Genomic DNA, 22,707 nt, shown 5'->3' on the forward strand with positions numbered 1-22,707 from the left:
CCGACCCTGATTGGATAAGCGGTTAAGAAAGTGAGTGAGTGAATGAGTATCCTGGCACTCCCAGGATGCCTCGTGCCACTTTCCGTGTAAATATCATGTGTAAAAATGTAAATTATATCCTACATATCTTCTGTTTTGTATTAATGTAATCAGAAATTGCTTTTACTTTATGTGAAAACTGATACACTTTGTACTGTGTATGTGTTATGCTTTCATCTTGTACTGTTTTTAGTTACCCTAGCCCCCACATGTGTAAAAGTTAGTCTAAAAATAGACCTCTGCTCCAGCCCTCGACTCACATTGAGCTTTAATTTCCTTCAACAAAATGAGCAAAGGATTATCTGCCTCATCCTTGAGATTGCCTGTTACAATGTGCAGTTTATTGATTTCTCTTTAAAGATTACATATTGCCATATCTCAATACACTCCATGTCCATATAAAACTACTGTATACGCACCAATATTTTATTATATATTATTAATTATTATTGTACTGTGGATACCACATAGCAGCTTGGGTCCTGGGAACCTGCATTTGATTAATGCTTAAAGTGGACTGTCTGCACTAAATTGCTCTCAAGTGTGAGGCTTTGTGCCTGGTGTATCCAGACACCAAACCAGTATGAAGCAGTTAGTAAAAATGTTGTTATAATAATAATAATAATAATAATAATAAATGTGACCCCATACCAACTGTAATGTGTGTGATTGAGATTTAGCAGTAATACAAATAAATCAATCAACAAAGACTTCATTTGTAACATTTATTTGACAAATACACAATATAATAATCAAGTAACTGTCTTCCTTCATTTGCACTGGAACGTTATTAACAGTCCAATACAAACATTCACACCCAAATGACATTTTAAGTTTTGTAGCAAAAGATCACTTATACAAGGCCTAGTAACCGTATTAAGATCCTGGAAAGGCACGCATGATGGAATAAACATTACGATTTAAACATTTTCTCCCATTAAAGTATTTCTGGGCAGTTTAAATCAAACCAGCCAAATGTAATATTTTATACAAACATGATTTATATAGATACATATTAATAAATAAAGAACTTTCTTCTATTTACAAAATGTCTGAAATATACACTTACAAAATACACCAAGCCATAGCAAAAGACATTTACACAGGAAGTATGTACATAATCTTTACATTTACATTGTAAGACTTGGTTTAATCGGTTGAGTTTGTTTATTTATTTGCTGTAATATCTGCCTGTCTTTGAAAAAAATGGCTGCATTCCCAGAGTGCACTAAATCAGCAGCTTTATTAAAGGAGCAGTTTGGTAAAGAATCTAATTTACACAGTACAAAGTAATCAGTACTGGAAAAACAAAGCTAATTTAGCCAAATTGTTATCTTTCTTTATCTTTCAAGTAACATTTATTTATACTTGGAGCTTTATGATGTATAATGTTATAATGTTGTCTCTTTTTGAGCACAGTCACTTAACTAAATGTGTAATATATTGGACTTCCAAGTGGTGTAGCGTTTGCCTCCCCAACCTTGGAAGTTTGTGAGGTTTTTGAGTATGGAGGGGCATTTAGACGTATAAGGTTACATGATGGTTTCACATGTCTCAGAGAAAGAACTAATCCTTAGCCTTTGAGCACATGCCAGCCCGTTGAGGCTGACAAATACAGACTTTCCCTGTTTTTTACAAGGGTGGCTCGGTGGGTAGCACTGTCGCCTCACAGCAAGAAGGTCCTGGGTTCGTTCCCCAGGTGGGGCAGTCCGGGTCCTTTCTGTGCGGAGTTTGCTTGTTCTCCCAGTGTCTGCGCGGGTTTCCTCCGGGAGCTCCGGTTCATCCCACAGTCCAAAAACATGGTCAGGTTAATTGGAGACACTGAATTGCCCTATAAGTGAATGGGTGTGTGTGTGTGTGTATGTGTGTCTGTCTGCCCTGCAATGGACTGGCGTCCCATCCAGGGTGTTACTGTGTGCCTTGCGCCCATTGAAAGGCTGGGATAGGCTCCAGCACCATCCCCCCTCCCCCCGCGACCCTAACTGGATAAGCGGATAAGACAATGAATGAATGAATGTTTTTTTACATACAAGTTATTTTAACAGGATTATGTAACAAAACAATGCTGTTTGCCTGATGTATATAAGGATTAGACTATTAGTCCAATATTTTGGTAGATATAAACTACTAAATTTAAGTTACCTACACAAAACTAAAAAAGCTAATTTCTGACACAACTATACTGTGTATATTTGATTACATGCCAAACTGCTTTTTATAAGACACAAGCAAGTTTTGAGGATTTAGTTATTTGAAGACCCCTGTGGTAAAAATCTGTCAGTGCAGGTCACTTTTGGCAAAATGCAAATGGGGCAAGTCAGTACATTCTTAGGTAGTGTAGCCTAAGCCAAATTTACCATGCCTACTGATACAAAATAAATGACTATTTCTCTTACCAAAAATGTACATACTGCACTTCATTGTATGGAACTTGCATTCTAGTTCCTAAACATATTCTGAGGGTCTTTTCCATTGAAACTACTGTGGTTAGTAGGTTTTTCTGTTCAGTGAGAATTGTGTTCTGAGACCTGAGGATAAATCTGATATTCATCACTTAAGGCAATGTGCAATCTAATAATAAGGTTTGTCTAATCGAGACAAAGGATAAGTGACATTGCTAGCTAATCCACAGATTAGGCATTGCACAGGCACACCCACAACAGAAGACACAAAGCTAAGACACTAGATAGTCCCACAGGTAACGTAAAGCTCGGTTCATCTGCATTCTTCAGTTAAAGGTAACAGACTACATGCTTCAAGTGCAAAAATGCCAGCATCTCAAACCTGTACCAATGTATTTTCTCCCTGAAGAAATTTATTCAGTCTTAAAGCAAACGGCTGCACTTCTAAATTAGTTATTTGCTACGACCATCAAATAACTGGCTCAGGATCAGAATCAACAACTCTTTTAATGGTGCCATGAGACCTCCTTCAATCTGCACGTTTTTAGTGATTAAGAAAGTAAAACTAAAGGAATCATCTAAAAAAAAAAAGTCAAACGTAGTGCAAGGTACAAGTAAACCTTCATAACAGAAAAACAGAATCAAATATGTTCCACAATATTCTAGATAACACTTCAGTGAACAGCCCGACGGCTATAATACAAACATGACACATTTATAAGTAATCCCTATATTTGTATATCTATCTATCTATCTATATATACAGTATATATATATGTACACACAGTATGTACACTTTTATACAGACGTCCAGACAGAAAGTACATGGCAAAAACGTATGTAGATATGCCCCACACAATGCTAACAAGAGCATAAAATCAAGAGAGCAGTTATAAACTTTCCATAGACAAACACTGGCAGTAGAACAAGTTGTACTAAAAACTCAAAGGCATCCAATGTGCCATTGTTGCCTTTAAAATGCCACCTTTCCTAATCAGTTGATAAAATTCTAGACCTGCTGGTGCTGCCTTGGTCAAGTCTACATGATATTATTGTTCCTACATGTTTACACTGCACAATAATATTTCAGCCATACAACTATATAAGCTTGAACAAAGCATTGGTCTGGACAAAGCCCTTTCTTACAAGGTTGAAATGCTTATTGTGAGACCGGTCTTATCACTCAACATCATTGCCACTCCTGGGGGTATATTTTAGCAGTCATGAGCTTTTCCAGAAAAGTGAGTGTGAGAGTGGTTTTAGAATGTTTAGGAGTTCAGTATCCACAAACTTTTAGCCATGTACTATAGTTTATATATTTACATTCAATAATATATACACATTACTATTTTCCCTTATTATGTGTTTAACTTATAAATGTGTCATGTCATCCTTCTGCAGGCAAGTTTTTATCTTTTCATTTCAAGTCTTTTTTTATCAAAAATAAATGTCTTTTAGGATGGAATAACATTTAAATCATTAATTGTTTATCTTAACTTAAAATTTGTAATTAAAGTAGATGTAACCATAAATTATGATAATGTACCTTATTGTCGCTCAAGTAAGCTCGACAAAAGCCTGTACCATGAGACATTCTTTGCATGTGCATCTCCCATAGCAGGTGACTAACTTCCAACAGAATTTTGGTCCCAAAAATCAAATGTAAACACACACAAAAAAAACCCTATAACTTCACTATGACTTCAGTTTCTGATAATTGTCCTAAATCTTCCCTTCACTTTCAGTTTGTCTGCAAAAAGCCACTGGAGCAGAGCAGTTTCTAGTGACCTTCACATCTCTTATTCTTCATACTTGACTTCACTTGGGGTTGTTTGGGTTTCACTGAGAGGAAAATCAATCCTCATCTTCCAGACTCAACATCTGCTGCTAAGAGTATCAAAGAAATGGAGTGAGTGGTATTTATGTCAAAGTATGGTAACTTTTCAATAATAATTATGAAAGTAAAATAAAAGTAGTCAAACAACAACCTAAGTGACAAAAATAAAATGCATTACTCACAGAAAAACAGAAAACATTAGCTTAGCAGACTTTCATTAATCAGCAAAAACAACACACATGACAAGCAATTACAGCTAATAACAATGTGGTGTAGATGACCATTTAAGAGTATGGAGTGGGTATAATCTTACCGGTGGGTAAATGTAGCCATCTTGGCTTTGACTCCTGCAGATGTGCACCTGGTCTTCAGTGGTTTTCTGGTACACAGGATTATCAAAGTGAATAGTGTTGGTGTTCTTCAGCCTCCAGTGACGCCACAGCAACACGCCACCGAACACAGTCAGGCATAATACCACTAAACCGGAGAAGGAGGTAAATATATAGAAATGTACAGTTAGGGGAAGAATGAATTGAAGAATTTTATTGTTATTCAGTATACTTCTAGTATAAATATTCACTTAAATGTATACACTTTGGGTCTGTCTGAAAACCTAGTGAGCTCTCTACATAAACAGCATTTTACATCATTCTACGCATGCTCCTAAGAAGAAGGCTGTCTACATTCTTAGATACCTTTAAATGCTGCCTACTAAGGTGCCTTATTTCCAGCATTCAGTGAGGCACAACTTTTGGCAATGAACTGAGTTCTTTTCAAATGTAAATAAATTCTCATTGAATTTTAATTTGTAAAAAGGTGTACAAGTGTCATTTATTTGCAAATTCAGACGGTACACAGAGGGGGATGTTAGCTGGCATGCTAGCACATTTTGCAGAATCAGCCTATTGGTTTGAGGCTAACTGTGTTAGTAAATGAAAACTGTGGTGACAGTAATCGCCATAATTACTGTCTAAGTAGTGTGTCTAAATAATCTGCCTTATAAGTTTCTCTACTTAGGCAGCTCACTAAGTTTTCAGACAGACCCATAATGTCATTTAATCTTGTACTCATAAGCATAGATGAACATATGTTCAACCATCCTAAAACAAACCTAAGTGACAGAAGTGGAAATATTTCATGTAAATTGCATCAGCTGTACATCTTTGTGTATGGGGTATGTACAACAGGACCCTGCATTGCCCTAAGTTGCTAATTTGAGTTCCTACCTTATACTACTACATACTGTATATCAAACTAAAATAAGGCAAAATAATAGGAACTCAAATATGCTTGTCACTGAGGTAGATGCAAGCCTAGGAACACTGTGGCTAGGCATATAAACCAGCTTATGACATTGCTTGCATGCTTCAAACTATGTCTTTATGGGCCTTACTTGGAACAGAAATGGGTCAAAATGTTGGTACATAGTATGAGAGGTTTGCTGGGGAGGAACTTATATGGCCTGAACAGAGGAGTGACCTTAACCACTCTAAACAACTTTGGGATGAACTGGAACCCTCATTGACAGCCAAGCTCTTTCATCCAGTATTACCGCTTGACCTCACAAATGCTTTTTTGACTGCATAGGCACAAATTTCCCCAGACACACCACAAAATCTTGAGAGTGGAAGCTATAACTGCAATGGAGGGGGGCAACTCTGTATTAATGCAAATTATTTTAGAAAGGGAAAGTCCAACAAGCTTATGGTCACATGTTTACAAAATTTTGACCATACAGTGTACATGCAAGATCATCTCTGCTGAATTATCTGAACAATCTTAGACTTTTATTTTCTTATACTGGGAACTCTGTTGGGCATTATCTCTTACACATAGGTTATGTACATACCTAATGGGAGGATGACATAGAGAGCAACTGGGTTCTGTGAAGGGCTGCTGACAGGGACATATTGTTGATTTGAACCTAAAAACCCAAAAGCAAACAAACAAAAAAATAAAATTACTGCACTGATAAAACATATGCAAAATATAATGCCAGAAGGAATAAAAATCAGAACCAGTCTAGCATATTTAATATTTACACTGATGGCTATTACCTTGTGGTGTAATGTCCTGAAAGCTGTTTTTCCGAGGCCCAGCTGCTGGGAAAGTTACAATCTTGTCTGCAGTTGTGGGTTTTGGTTTTGTAGTGCTGGGGGCAGGTCGTCGTGGTGTAGTACCAGCTGGAACTCGAGGTGGAACCACTGATGTACTTATTACTGGCTGTTCAACTGTAAAAAGAAAAAAGTGGCAACATATTAGATACACATTTTAAATTACATGTATTTTGTATTTTACATATTTAACCCAATATCAGTTGGCCACTTAGCATTAGTTAGGTTGCTATAGCTGGTGGGTAGTGATGGGTCAGCAGTACTGGACTAGTAATCAGAATATCATGGGTTTAAACCTTAGCACTGTCAAACTGTCTTTAATTGATGGAATAAATATCATCAGCTAGCTACTTAGCATAAGAGAGGTTGGTACTACTGGAGAGATAAGAGTAATATTAGGTAGCTATACTTAGCATAAGAGAGGTTGTTATTGCTAGAAAGGTAAGAGTAATATTAGGTAGCTACTTAGCATAAGAGAGGTTGTTATTGCTGGAGAGGTAAGAGTAATATTAGCTAGCTACTTAGCATAAGAGAGGTTATTATTGCTAGAAAGGTAAGAGTAATATTAGGTAGCTACTTAGCATAAGAGAGGTTGTTATTGCTGGAGAGGTAAGAGTAATATTAGCTAGCTACTTAGCATAAGAGAGGTTATTATTGCTAGAAAGGTAAGAGTAATATTAGGTAGCTACTTAGCATAAGAGAGGTTGTTATTGCTGGAGAGGTAAGAGTAATATTAGCTAGCTACTTAGCATAAAAGAGGTTATTATTGCTAGAAAGGTAAGAGTAATATTAGGTAGCTACTTAGCATAAGAGAGGTTGTTATTGCTGGAAAGGTAAGAGTAATATTAGCTAGCCACTTAGCTTGTCTATTTGATGGAATGGATAAAGTACATTTGCATTTCCAGAATTTCACAGATGCTTCTTATATGAAGCAACTTACAACTTGTTTAGAGGCCCAACAGTGGAATTTAGAAGTGGGAATTGATCCAGCAACCTTCTAATCACTAGTCCAATACCTTAATCACTGAACCACCACTACCCACAAGTACAATCGTTTGTCAAATTTAGCTAAGATAAGATAAGGATAAAGTTAGCTTAGGAACATAGTTAGATTGCTAGTAATAATGTTATATGGTCTGATGTTGGGATGCCTTTCAATCAACAAAATCACAATGTACTGATAAATAGGGATAGACTGAGACGTGCAGATGTTAAATTCCACACATACCATTCACACACTTCCTCATGTCAGGGCCCAGGGTCATATGATCAGGACAGGCGCAGGTGTATTTTGGAGAGCGCTTGTTCACCCAGGGAGCAGGAAGACAAAGATATTCACAGCCTCCGTTCTGCACGTTTCCTTCCTGACACCAGTTTGTACCTGCACACCAAAACTGTTTAGAACTGCTTAGAACAAGCAACCTTCACTAATACAGTACTACAGACAAAATTCTACACCATGTTTCCTCAGGATGACTTAAGGAAGGTTTAATTCACTTACCGTTAGGCTGCTTGAGGTTGTGGTACAGGACGATGTCCTCAGGAGACATCAGGTTCTCCACCACTCTCTCAATGTCTTTTCCCGTCAGACGGTTGGCACTCATGATGCTTTTACTGGCCACATCTGTCCAAAACACTTTCTCCTGTAAAACAACAACAAATAATGTGAACAAATACATTTAGAATAAAAATGAATTATAAATATGTTGGGGTTCAATTATTAAACAGCCACAGGAAAGTATCTACTATGGATCTGCTGGGTAAACCTGACTGTGTGATGATAAACCATTAACACACAGTTATAAATCATTTTATACACAATAATATCATAATGTTTGTATAACAGCTGAAACTTTACAAGAATCAATATGTTGGCATAAACTACAAGATACATAATGAGTAAATATTATTATTATTTTCAAACCAACTCAGTATCTACAATATACAGTTAACTGATTATACAGTGAAGAGTGGGGAACCTTCCAGGAGGTCACAAAAGAACCCAGACAAACATCTAAAGAACAGCACTTGGCCTCACTTGCCTTAGTTAGGGTCAATGTACACAATTCCACAATAAGAAGGACACATCCATGAGAGAGTTGCAAGGTGCAAACCATTGCTGACCAAAAAGAGCACAAAGCCTTGTCTCGCATTGACCAAAAACATCTACAGGACTTTTGATGAGCCAAAGGTGGAACTTTTTTGGAAGACAAGGGTCTGGGTATAACTGGCCTAAAGCTAGCACCACATTCCACTATAAGAACATCATGGTGGTAGTAGTGTGATGGTCTGGGGCCGCTTTGCTTCCACAGGACCTGGATGACCCGTAATAACTGATGGAATTCTTTTTTTTTTCCTATTTTATTTACATTTACATTTTTGGCATTTAGCAGACGTTTTTATCCAAAGCGACTTACAGTACAGTGACAGTATATAGTCTAAGCAATTGAGGGTTAAGGGCCTTGCTCAAGGGCCCAACAGTGGCAACCTGGCAGTGGTAGGGCTTGAACCAGCAACCTTTGGATAACTAGTCCAGTACCTTAACCACTAGGCATTTTATTTATGCATTTTACTCCCATTTTCTTCCAATTTAGCATAGTCAAATTGTCTTCCGCTGCTGGGGATCCCTGATTGCAGTCGAGGTGGGTATATTGCTGCTCACACCTCCTCCAACCTGCGTGCAGCCCTTTTCATAACCCTTCGCACTCTGCACAGACGCCTCTCTAACTACCAATCAGGGTCCTTACACAGCATTTGAGGACCCCACACACATAGTCCGGTCATCCCGCCCTAGCAGAACCGTGTCTGCTGCAGGCACTGCCAATTATGCCCGCTAGATGGCACCCAGTTCAGAATCTCGGCGCTGGTGTGCTAGCGGAATATCCCGCTGCGCCACCTGGGCACCCCTGTGGAATTCTGCTCTCTATCAGAAAATCCTAAGGGAGGATGCCTGCTTAGACAGGACAAAAGCAAGTCCACTTCTAAATGGATCAACAAAAACGAAAGTAAAAGAATCTTAAACTTGTTTTTCTAAATAAGCATTCATGCATTTACATAACCTAAACAACTGCATCAGAAAATCACAAATTAGGTATTTTATTTCTATAAAAACAGTAAATTAAATAGTAAACATCAGGGAGACCTCCTTGCTCCTATATCCCTCCTGATAAAGGCCTTTTACCCTTCAGTTGTACTTTAATTGATTTGTTCTCTGAATGACTACAGAAAAGGTATTTTTCACACACCTCAAATACAGTCAGTGCTAGAGGGTGGGCCAGCTGCATCTCGTCAATGATAAGTGTGTGACGCAGACCGCCATCAACACCGACGCTGGAAAGTGTGTGCAGTTTGGAGTCCACCCAGTACAGCCGCTGATTTACCAAATCTAAACAAACAAACCGAGTGAATATTCTCTCAGACTTTTCTCAGGTCTGTATTTAAAGGCTGAAATAACCCATCGGTGCACTTACCCAGTGTAATGCCGTTGGGCCAGGCGATGTTGTCTGTGACTAGCAAAGTACGATCTGCCCCGTTTAAACCACTCTTCTCAATTCTGGCAGGGTTTCCCCAGTCTGTCCAGTACATAAAACTGCAAATGGTAATGAAATACACTTAATTAACTTAAGACAAGGGGATCATGAGTACAGTTGTGGAGACCTACAGGCCTGCATGGTTTCCAGTTTCTCAGATACTAATGTACCTAATTTTATTCATGACTTGCTGATCTGGTGAATTGGATCTAGTGTGGTGTAACTTTAAATCAACAAGTATTTATTTACTGGTGATTAACTCCGTAACATACAAGAGCTATAATTAATTATTTCACAGAGTCTCATAAATGGTGTAAAAATATTGACAAAGAAACAGTTGCTTACTTGTGTTCTGGGTCCACGACGATAGCACGTGGCTTCTTTAGCCCATCGCTGATTAGAGTCTTGCGCTTGGAGCCATTTTTGGTTGCAACAGAGATAATCCCAAAAGTGCTGTCAGTCCAGTAGATGTTGCCATGGATCCAGTCTACAGCCAAACCCTCTGGGGCAGAGATATGGTTGCCAATCAAGGTGACGTGGTTTGAGGAGTTAGCAGCCTTGTCCATTGAAGTGCTGAGAAAGAAGAAAAAGTGAATATGTTTCAACACTTTTGATATTACTGCTGAACCAAATTAGTCAGTAAAACGTTATCACTATTAAGTCTAGACCCTGGAATGTGTGCTATTAGGGGGTTATTCATTTATTTGTTTATTAGGATTTTAACGTCATAGTTTACACACTCTGGTTGCATTAATGACAGGACAGGTTTTAATGTCACAGTTATGGTCAATTTTGTATCTCCAATTCACCTCACTTGCATGTCTTTGGACTGTAAGAGGAAACCAGAGTTAACAAAAGAAACCCACGCAGACACAGAAAGGACCCGAACCGCTCCACCTGGAAATCTAACCCAGGACCAGAAAATCTAACCCGAGGCAACAGTGCTACCCACCGAGCCACCCTATTACTATTTTTTGGGAGAGTGGTAGCCTAGTGGGTAGAGCTTTGGGCTATCAGCCGGAAGATTGGCGGTTCAAATCCAGGCTCTGCTATGTAGCCACTGTTGGGTCCTTGAGCAAGGCCCTTAACCCTCTCTGCTCCAGGGGCGCTGTACGATGGCTGAGCCTGCGCTCTGACCCCAGCTTCCAAACAAGCTGGGATATGTGAAGAAAGAATTTCATTGTACTGTACAACTGTATATGTATATATGACAAAGTATATATCTATATCTATCTATCTATTAAGGAGTTAAAGGTATAGTCAAGAGTTTTGATGGAGTTAGCTGAAGCTAGCTGCAATAAAAATTAAACATCTTAACAAACGGATCCCTCTAAATCCACCTAAATGCTAGTGCAAGAAGTAGAGCATTTAGAATTCAGAGAAAACATGCAAGTAAACATGCAAATCCAGGGCTCTGTTTTTTTTCCCAAATGTTTTTTCTTCAAATGGTAAATTATTATTGTTTTTAGCTAATCTAGTTTCCCCGAGTGTGGACTGTAAGTCTGAACCAGTTTCAAAATGATTAATAAATTATAAAGCCCGATTACTATGTTTGCAGCTGAAACAGGAAGACCTCGCTCACCTATAGATCTTTTTGTGAAAAAGATCAGACCAAAAAATTGTTCCACCGGACATGTCCATGTCAAGTGCAACAACGTTCTTTAGCTGAGGGATCAGGCATGTGTACTCGCGCTTATCCAGAGTCATCTTCCTCACCTCATGACGGTTGGTGAAGTACAGGTATGGAACATTACCTATAAAAAGGTGAGATGTAAAGAAATTCTTATTTACATTTTATTGTGAATTATACAAGACAAAAAACTCTTTTTATTTTTAGTACAGCACAGTTGAACTGTATCTTATCAGCAACAATAACTCAATGAGCAGTATTAGATGTGTTAGGGTGGTGTATCATGTCTGGATCTCCTGTTCTTTTAAACAACAAAAGTTAAAGGAGCGGTCATGCCGCACGTCAGCAACATTTGGCTGGCAAATTTAAATACAAAAACAAACAAACAAATAGCTCCCGTAGCAGTTAATTTTACTCTGTGCTACATCCATGTACACACACACGTGCCACGTTGCCTTTAAAAATGCTCAAATCTGACATTGGAATCAAGTAATTTTATTTGTTTTGTGCATAGTAGGTCAATTTATTAATTTTTTTCTGACTAACCAGTTCATTTTGGTCTGGGTCACAGATCACCATACTAACAAGGCTTTGCACCCTTATACAACCCCTCACCTAGGGGTAGTTCAAACTAGTCAAATCACCTTCTCCATTATTTTGGAGGAAACCCATACAGATATAATATACCACACTTCTCACAAACAGTTACTAATTATTATTAGGACTTATATACCATCTGTGCAGACTATAGACTGGCTGCTCTTTATTCCCTTAGTAGCTAGTAGTGAGTAAATACGTGAGTGTATGTTGCCTTGAAACGGACTGGTCTCCTGACTAGGGTGTATTTCTGCCCAGCCCCAAGTGATTCTGAGAGAAAACACTGCAACCATGACCAGGATGACATGGTTACTGAAATAAATGAACGAATGAAATCCTATATCATAATCCTTGCTGCTCTACCCCATCAAAAATACAAAACAAAGCAAGCTTTGCATACAACGTTCCAACCTACCTGTGATAGCTTTGCACTCTTTGGTCATGAGGTCCATCTCATATCCTTTCTGACATTCACATTTATAGCTGCCTAGCAGGTTCACACACTGCTGAGAGCAGGTATCAGGATCAGCACATTCATCAATATCTGCAGCACAAAACACAGACAGAAGGTCAAACACTCCTGTTAAACACAAATACCCACATCAAACGTGCACAACGATGCAGATATTTCTGTTATCATGGTGAAACTGTTCAGTTATTTTAAATCCAAACTCTATGACAAACACTAAAACTTGCTACTGTCATCAGATTGTGAACTGTAGGCTGCATTTATGATAGCCCTAGCTGTTTTCTTGCATTTTAGCATTTTCAGCTAAGGAATGTGAAGATTACTAGAGTGTGAACAGTATCACCAGTATTGCAGCAATATTCCAAATTTATGGCAGACATACTGAAGTAAATCTATTAGAAGCTAAAAGCTACAAATATGCAATCATGCTAAACAAATACTCAGCCTTTGCCAGCTAATTAGCTTATGTGGCTAACTTGGTTGCTTTCAAGTTGTAACCAAGTTGTTACTAAGTTCAAGTTGTCTAACTTTATGGCTAACCCTAGTTAGCCAGCTTTTTTCTTGCAGTTTAGCATTTTCAGCTAAGAAATGTGAAGATTACTGGAGTCTGAACAGTATCACCAGTATTCCAGCAATATTCCAAATTTATGGCAGACATACTGAAGTAAATCTATTAGAAGCTAAAAGCTACAAATATGCAATCATGCTAAACAAATACTCAGCCTTTGCTAGCTAATTAGCTCATGTGGCTAACTTGGTCGCTTTTAAGTTGTTAGCCACTATAAAGCTCACATTGTAGATAGCTAGTTAGCAGACTGTAGTCTAGTTTTAATTAGTCTAAAATATAGCTGTTAGTTTTAGAATCCACCTATTGTGAATTTATATTGTGAATTCAGAAATGTCCACAAATGCTTAGTCATTACATAATTATGCTAACAAATGCATTTAAACAAACATACATACATTAAAAGCAGCATATTAGCCATTTTATCAATGATTAATATTAAATTTGCATTGCTGAAACATAGCATCACCTTCACAGTGTGTTTGGTTAAGCAGGTGGTATCCTGTGGGGCAGTGGCACTCATGGCCAATCTTGAGGTCAGAACAGATGTGAGAGCAGCCGCCATTGTTTTTAAGGCACTCGTTTGTATCTGGGAAGGAGATTAAAAAATTCATTAGTGACCTTTATGCTTTGTCTTTTAATAAAATCAGTTTTAATCAGCTAATGTACTAATCTTCAAGTGGTTTAATTTTACATTATTGACTTAAAGTAACGCATGAAATGACATGACCCAGCAGCTGTTTTTCAGTGTGTGTAATTAGATAATTATTTTACTCACTGCAGTCTTTGATGGGTTCGTCGGACCAGTCTTTGCAGTCACGTCTTTTATTGCATACTTTATCCATGTTTATGCACTCGCCACTGCGGCACTGAAACTTACCCGGACCTTCACATTTACTTACTGCGGAAAGACACGAGCAACAAATGTACTCGTTTTAAATTACGTACTTAATATGTGAAGCTTGTAAGCTAGCTATGCTATTTAGAGAAAAGCAGTCTAGTTGTAATACAAGGGTTCTTCAAAAAGTTTCCGCACTTTAACTCTATTTATTCCAAAACAGTTTCCAAAACAAATTACATCACTTTTTTACAGTCACCTTCCAATGCATTTTTCCCAGCGTCGTACCAATTTTTTAATGTCATCAGCAAAAAATGTTTTTGGGTGAGTGTTTAGCCACTAATGCACAACTGCTTTCACATCATCACCACATGAAAATCTTCTTCCCCTTAAAGCTTTCCTGAGCATCCAAAAATGTGGAAATCAGATGGCACTAAATCCTGACTATAAGCTCTCTCTCAATATCTCAAACACGACCAATTACTACTCCTACTGCTCTCAAATAAAAAAGTGCAGAAACTTTTTGAAGATCCCACCTAAGTACCCAAAAATACTAAATACTCTAGCTTGCTTGCTAACTACGATAAGGCCATAGAGCTACTTTGCTCAGCTAATAGTAAATAGTGAAGTCAGGCCTATCGCATCCTTTTTAAACTTTAGACAGGTTTTCATTGGGCATAGTGAATAATTGAAGATAAGTAATGGTAAATAAATACATATGTTATTAACAAAGCATGTTTGTTAATGAAAGAAAGCAGGCATTGTGGGTTAAATCGCGAGTATGCTCACCGACAGCGCAGTCTTTCTCATCGCTCATGTCCGCACAGTGAACTGTTCCATCACACTGGTGCAGGCCGGGAATACAGCTACCATCGTTACACTGGAACTCGTCTGGCCGACAGGTGGGTAAACCTACCAACAAACATTCAGGTCATTCAGTGCAGCTTATGCATTAATTAAGAACACAGCAAATATAATCAGTCATGCTTCACTAGAAGCAGGTGCATCTTAAACGCTGGCCAATTTAACAATAAAGTCCGACAATCCGAATCCACCAAGATGAATTGTCATTAGATAAGACACTGCTTATTTTAATTAATGTACTTATGACAAATTGTACTGATTTAAAAATGCATTGTACTACAACTTACTGCAATTGGCCTCGTCCGAGTGGTCAGCGCAGTCCATGCCTCCGTCGCAGCGCCACATGGCGTGGATGCATTCGCCGCTGGTGCACTGAAACTCCTGCCGATTGCAGGGTCTCGGAGTGACCTGGTGGTTACAGTTCTCACTCCACTCGTCCGAGCCGTCTGCGCAGTCTGCGTCCCCGTCGCAGGCCCACAGCTGCGGCACGCACTTCGTGTTGTTGCACTGGAACGAACCAGCTGTGCATGTAGGCTTGGGGCATGAGACCTCGTCGCTACCGTCTGTACAATCTGCATCTTCGTCGCAGACGAAGGAGTTGGATATGCAGTCTCCGTTTGCGCAGAGAAACTCGTCAGCTGTGCAGCTCGTCAGGGCTGAATTGCAAAAATAGAGACTTAAATGTAAGAATGCTTAACAGTTGTTTTTATTTCATTTTTATGTTTTACCACCACTTTATCCTGGTCAGGGTCGCAGTGGGTCCGGTTTCCCCCAGAATCACTGAGTGCAATGTATTAACACACCATGGACAGAATGTCCCCCACCTCCCCCGACATAGCCATTTATGTCTGTATTTATCCCAGTGGTAGTGTGCTAGCATTATTTACCACTGCGCCAATCAAGCGTCTAGTAAAATTGTTTGACTCAATAGAAAACGATAAGTATATCTCCCAGGGGTTCTCAATTATATCTCTATTATTACAATGCACCAGTTAATTAATGCCACTGTTTGTCCATTGCTGCCAGGCCCAAGTAAAAAAGGTTAACCGCTCTATTAGACACAGTAAGTCAAGGCACGACTTATAATAATGTAGATTCTGCTTAAAATACACTAATAATCACTATAATATATAAAATGCCAACTCTGTATGTCCATCTGTGTCCTGATGGGTGTTATCAGGCCAAGACTGGGAGATGTCCTAAAAGGCGTGATCAGGCTGAGCATGTGTACCAAACTTGGACTAAATTCTATCTGTACGCCACTATGCCAATGTATTGCTAGTGTATTTAGATCAAAGCTTTTTGATTGTAAAAATGGACAAAGGTTAGTTTTTAGACTAATTTGGACAAAAGTCCTTAAAAAGTGGTAGTGATAACATACCACAGCCTTGCTCATCTGCTCCGTTTTCACAATCAGCCTTTCCATCACAGCGCCACCTGGACGACAGACACTGGTTTAGCCTCCCACCACAGCTGAACTCAGACTCCAGGCATTCCTTCTTACCTGGACAAAAGAAGAGTTGTTTTAAACTTAAATACAGTGCAGTGGATTGGCATTAAACCAGCACAATACAATGGCAGCATTTTCAGTGACCTATTTCAGTGGCCTATTGTTGTCTATGGTTGTGCTAAAAATGCGTGACTCACTGCAGGTGGCGGCGAGCTCGTCGGTTCCATCTCCACAGTCATCCATGTCGTCACACACCCAGCGGGTCGTAATGCACTTCCCATTGCCACACTGAAACTGGCGCTCACCACACGTCGCAGCACCTGCAGCAACAACAAACAACGCAGTGTTAACCCATATGGACACTTAGCATCTTCTTGGGAAGGCTAACACACACAATATGGCCAAAAGTACTTGGATACCTGACCATGAGCTTGTTGGACATCAGATTTTAAAAACAAATAGTGTTAAAATAGAGTGACCTCTGTGCTCTTTTTTAGCCTTCTCTTCTGAGAAGGCTTCTTACAATCCTTTGATGTATGTCTGTGGGAATTTGTGCCCATTTAGTCAAGAGAGTATTTGTATGGCTGGGCAGTGATGTTAAGAAAGACTAAACTGATTTTCAGAGAAGCTGAGGTCAGGACTCTGTGGAGGCCACTGAAGTTTCTCTAAACCAAGCTTTTCTTTATGTCTTTATAGGTATACATATAGTGTATACATACATATGTACATAACAAACCTAATCCAAACCCAGAAGCTGAAGAGTGGTGTGGAATGAGTAGTAGGCTGATAAAGAATAGTTAATGTTTTACATAATCACAAAGTCATGTTAAGAACCATGAAGATTATCTGAACAGATAATGTGCATTAAGTACACAAGATGGTCATAAAGTTCTGATACACACCCTACACACATACACTCCCTTTATTTGTGCTTTATATATCATATAATGAAGTATCCGGTCTTTATTACATCTTGATAGAAAGGGCTTGTACAATGTTACAAAGAAAGGTAGGTAATATAACCTGGTAGCAGGGCTAACCAAATATAACTAATATAGTACATCATTATAAAAATGAAGATACACAACTAGTTGTCTGAGTGAAAAGAGGAAGAACAGAGGAAGACATAACTGAGTTTAAATGAAAAACATCTGGTTCTCTTGACAATGTCTATGTGCAATATTATTTATCCCCCACCTCAGTATTTTGGTGGAACCTTCTTTTGCCTTAAATAACCTCTAATAAGCAATTATGGTACGAGATACGTTTCTGACACCTCTTTTATCTTTACCCTGGGCCCAAGTGCAATGGCTGAACACCCTGGTCGTTACACTCTCAGAATTGCCTCTACAAATAACACCTAAGGACAGTGTGATCTGATCATTAATTTTCATAATGTACTCTGCGGCACGGTGGCTTAGTAAATAGCACTGCTGCCTCAAAGCAAGAAGGTCCTGGGTTTGATTCCCAGACGGAGCAGTTCCGGTCCTTTCTGTGTGGAGTTTGCATGTGCTCCCCGTGTCTGCGTGGGTTTCCTCAGGGAGCTCCGGTTTCCTCCCACAGTCCAAACACATGCAAGTGAAGTGAATTAAAGATACAAAAACTGTCCATGACTGTGCATATAGTAGTACTACATTCTTCAAAAGAACACACTTATGGGTCCAAACCTTGTCTGGTGACCACAGTACAATATCAACACTTAACTACTGTTCAGTTAATTAATGTCAAAACTTAGTAAATAAATTTGAAATGATCACGAGACCATGTTTGGTTTCTATAGAGGTTTTAAATGCTCAGGTCTGCCAGAACAGTTGACGCTAAATACAGACAGGTTGTTACAGCCAGATTTTTGAGTCTTTTGTTCATGACATTTTCTGCTGCCTCTTTAAAACAATGGACTGAGGAGGAGTTTGCAATCACACCACATGTTGCTCACTGGTCCCAAGGACCGTCTGAGTAATTTAAATACTACGCAGGAGATGACGAAGGCGGGCACAGACAGAAATAGTAACCAATTCTGAAACAATGTGAATTTTGAACGTAACAAATACCTTAGCAATGAAAGCTTTTGATTTACAGGCACAGAAGTGTGGATTAGACAAAAGTGTGTTGCAATGAAGCTGAAAGGAACTGAGATTAGACTGTTGCCTCATACACAGTTGCTACACCTTGAAGATTCCAGGCTTTCAAAATGTTCTCTACTGAGAAGCCTATGAATTTGAATAGCAAACTATACTCACACAGAACATAAAAACAGGCCAAGTCTACACAAGGTTTGTATAAGTGTCAGCGTTTCTAAACCAGACCAGCTGTTTGTAAAAAAAAGCTGTTTAGATGTAGTACATCCCCCACTCCCACTTGGACCTCGTTTAGGTTTTCGAATTGTGTGCACTCTTTCACATTAAAACTAAGTCATATGCCAACATCCAACTTAAAACTGAATTTTAGAGCATAAAGAAATGTACAAAAACATACTTAAAGCACAGAATTAATAAAGGCCCTGAAGGTAATGGTATGCAGGGTTAATGTGTGTTGTGAAGGATTTGCACCTTATCCAAATTGTATTCCTGTCTTGTGCCAAATGGTTTTTGGGTGGCACTAGGCCTAGCACAACCCTAACAAAGATAAATAATGGTTTATATTGTTAAATAGTGTATTGTCAGAAAATAATGCCTGATACCCATTCACCACTTATTTGGGTATCAGCTTGATACTAATTCAAATTTCTAATGTACCTCTAGATATTATTACAATATTAAAATATTGTAGAATGAGAGCTATACAGCAGAGAGAACCTTGCTCTAACCCTTGCCGATGATTAAACTTACACGTTCATTTTACTTGTATGTGTTCCCTTTACTCTGCTTTAATCCCAACTCTTATAAACAGTGCTGATCCAAAGCAACGAACGAAAGAATGAACTGGCTTGTAGTGTTCTCCAAAGAAATACTTCCAAAACAAGTCGAGCCAACTATATAACAACAATAAGCAGGTTTTGGCAGTTTGGGTGTAACTGACCAACCTTGGTGATCAAACTGTGAAAAATCCATTATATTTTGACAAATCATGTTAACGTTTTGAAATACATATACATTTTAACATTAAAAATGAGTCTTTATGAAACTGGTTCATTACACTAGTCTTTTTTGCAACTGGTTTAAGGTGGTACATACAGTATTGATAGGGTCATCAGCCAATCCCCATCATTCTACTCAAATTATAGTTCCAGAATGTAAAGCCTCCATAAACCACAAATAGTCTTTTCACCCAATCATGACATAATTTTTTAATGATTCATTAAACATTTCAACATTCTCCAGATCCTAATAAGCCCCTGTTTCTGGCATCAAATTTGGAAAAGCATATGTTTTCAAAAGTTTATTTCAAGTTCAATTACCAATCAAGTCAAATAGGTGAATATAATAATGTCTTTAATAATAATGAATGAAGAAATAATAATGTCCTTCATCCCTGTTCAAACCAAGGTTACAAAAAGTGGACTTTTGCTAGAGTATTAAGCTCCATATTAGGCAAGATTCATGGATTTCACATATGTGTGTACCATCCTCCATGTCATAATGAGTTGGTCTTAATTTGTAACTTTTTTAATCACTAAAAATCAAATGGTCTATGGCAAAAAATAAACTGCTTTTTACTTTAAGCGTATCACTATTAAACGTAACATTAGACCAGGGGTCAATTTTAAAAAATCCTATTCCTATCTGTATAAAAACTGAAGATTATGATGTTTCATATAAATTGGACCTATTGGAGTTTTGCTATGCAGCTCCATTTTATGACCCATATAATAATATCATCATCACTCTTCCATTGCAAATCTCTTCCTCTGCCTTTTATGGGTTTACCCTGGCTCTGTGTTTACCTTCAGAACATCACTGGAAAGTACACAGCCCGAGCTTCCTCTCAACTCACAGTTAATTTATAACCACAAACCTCCACCAGCAAAAAAACAACACCTTTTCTGTTTCCTTTACATAGGATATTACACAAGTGGTAGAAAATCTAAACATATGGTAAAGAAATCTTTTATTTCATTAGTAAATGCAAATACAGAGTCAGAACCCGGGTCCTCCATCACATGAAAGGTACCAATCAGAGAGGGTGAGGGCTAGCATGTGCTTCCTCCAAACCTTGTATAGCCTTTTTTTTTTTTTAAAGCAAAGTATATACCATGTATTGAACAGCTAACAAGACTGTCCAACATTCATCACTTATTATACTTCATATCTGCCATTTATCAGCAGTGCTATCACCTAGTAGTGCACTTTTATGTATTAAATATAAAATATATAAGCCTTTATGTGTTATTAAATCGGGAGTAATGTAGAAAAAATAAGATGAACATAATGTAAGCACCATTTTAGCTTTCTGGAAGTGGATTTTATACAGTAGCTAATCATAATTAATAAGAATACATTCAGTATATTTAAGCCTTTCATGTAAGCATTAGTGTGGTTACTATAAACTGATAAACACACTTGTTTCACATTTATTTGATGTGAAGAGGCATAAAATTCATTCTTTTTCTAATTTTTTTAAGTAAAATTTGCATAACTGTATGTTAGTGCCTATAGGTATTTAAATTCCTTTCAGCACTAGTAATGCTTTAAATGCCACACTACTCAGGTGCAACACTACTCAGACTGGTTAGTCAACGTGTGCCATAAACTACAACATCAATCCCAGTAAGAATTAATGTGTGTGTGTGTGTGTGTGTGTGTGTGTGTGTGTGTGTGTGTGTGTGTGTGTGTGTGTGTGTGTGTGTGTGTGTGTAGCACCTTTATCAGAAAAGACAATGCCTTATCTGAACGGTTGGTACTACTGACTTTTGCAATAACTGTTCAATAGCAAACTGTGCAAAATTTTGACATTTCTCATATGCTTTAGGACAAAATTAGTATTACACAAGGGACCAGTGTGTAAACACTGAAACAAACGCTGAGCTCGCTGTCCTAAACATTGTCTGTCTCCTGACAAATTTCATTAGTTAGTGGTTGGAGCCCTGTCCACTCCCATAAATCTTTATCCACGTTTTAATAGTGCCTATACAACAAATGATGTCATTTTTAATTAACTGATCCCAACTCAACCTCTTTGTCGTGCATGAGAGATACAATGCAAAGTACCAGAATAATACATTTTATAAAGACAATATATCCTCCTCAATGAATCTGTAGGTCACCATGCCCCACCCGAAAGAGTGAAACTGGTCTTTTCAGCCAGCAGCCTCACTTAGCCACACCCTAGCCATGTATTATACATAATGCAACCAAACCACAAGCCAGAGTGCCATAAAAATCCCATGCCGTCACCAAGGTCCCAGTGAAAGCCTCAGACATCCATCCAATTTACTTATAATGAATGGGTATCTAGTTTATTCATATAGTGATTCTTATAATGCAATACTGTGTAAATATCATAAATCATAAATCTCAAGAACATGCTATTAATTTGAATATTTCAGCTACTTTTTGTTCTTTAGACATGTTTTTACTTTTCATAAAGTGACAGTTTGGGCTTTCAACTATTATCAATAATAGGAAATTAAAACAAGGTGCTTGGCAGTCTATTGTGCTTGCCCACCATGCATATTCGAATCTCAGTAGTGCTACCGGTTGGCCAGTTGTCTACACAGACATGATTGGCTATGTCTCTTGGGAGGAGGAAGAGACGATGAAAATGAATAAAGAAATTACTAAGACATGCTGCAAAGTTAAATAATACACAATAAACTTCTAAAGGAGTGCAAATTGTGATTTTTTTTATCATGTCTTTTTAAAAAAAGTCTCCAATTATGTATTTGGTCAATAAACATTTACATTTATTATTTAAATGTCAAAACTGCCTTGGCACACATCTTATTTATAAAATTATTTCTATTTTATATGTACTTCAATGTCTTTTTTTTTTAACTTTTACCAGCCAACATTAATAAATGTAATTGTTTATTAATGTATTTATATATTAATTTGTATAATTATAAAATTACAAATATAAATAGACTAACATCAGACTGAAACGTAGATGCAGTAATTAGGCATTTGAATAAATGATTAAAATGTACTTACGTGTTAAATGTAGACAGATCATGAGCAGCACACAGCTGAGCACCAACCCACCGTTCCGCCTCCACAGCATCCTTACCGGCTATCAACAGCTTAGCTTATAACTTTAAATTCAAATAAATAAGTAAATAAATAAATAGTGGAAGCTGAAGAACTCTATTTTTTGGTTTTCGGTGTATTTACAAGAGTGTACAGGAGAAACAGATCAGACTGGAGCAGGACGCGCTCCCACTACAACTCAGCTGCGTCTCATTCAATCTAATCCTTCATCATCATCAACCCATAA

The 22,707-nt window shown here is 38.0% G+C and overlaps 1 protein-coding gene across 1 annotated transcript; it reads right to left on the reverse strand.

Annotated features, from left to right (window-relative positions):
* Window positions 1-3,797: 3,797 nt before the first annotated feature.
* On the reverse strand, window positions 3,798-22,502 carry ldlrb (low density lipoprotein receptor b). Its single transcript, XM_062996936.1, has 18 exons — window positions 22,425-22,502; window positions 16,533-16,655; window positions 16,267-16,389; window positions 15,173-15,541; window positions 14,811-14,933; window positions 13,962-14,084; window positions 13,653-13,772; window positions 12,565-12,693; window positions 11,505-11,676; window positions 10,268-10,495; window positions 9,863-9,981; window positions 9,638-9,777; window positions 7,894-8,035; window positions 7,621-7,773; window positions 6,336-6,509; window positions 6,128-6,202; window positions 4,592-4,755; window positions 3,798-4,328 (listed from the first exon to the last, which is right to left on the reverse strand). The coding sequence occupies exons 1-18, from the start codon at window positions 22,492-22,494 to the stop codon at window positions 4,296-4,298; spliced, it is 2,580 nt and encodes an 859-aa protein (XP_062853006.1). The 5' UTR covers window positions 22,495-22,502; the 3' UTR covers window positions 3,798-4,295.
* Between the last annotated feature and the right edge of the window lie 205 nt (window positions 22,503-22,707).

Source organism: Trichomycterus rosablanca, chromosome 6 (genome assembly GCF_030014385.1).
Source record: "Trichomycterus rosablanca isolate fTriRos1 chromosome 6, fTriRos1.hap1, whole genome shotgun sequence".
In the NCBI taxonomy this organism is placed as follows: Eukaryota; Metazoa; Chordata; class Actinopteri; order Siluriformes; family Trichomycteridae; genus Trichomycterus; species Trichomycterus rosablanca.

Excerpts from the sequence above, each read along its gene's own strand:
- ldlrb (XM_062996936.1), bottom strand. The coding sequence starts at position 22,494 with ATGCTGTGGAGGCGGAACGGTGGGTTGGTGCTCAGCTGTGTGCTGCTC. Across the intron at positions 11,677-12,564 it reads AGAGTGCAAAGCTATCACAG|GTAATGTTCCATACCTGTAC; the intron begins GTAGGTTGGAAC and ends ACCTTTTTATAG. Across the intron at positions 9,778-9,862 it reads GCCCAACGGCATTACACTGG|ATTTGGTAAATCAGCGGCTG; the intron begins GTAAGTGCACCG and ends TTGTTTGTTTAG.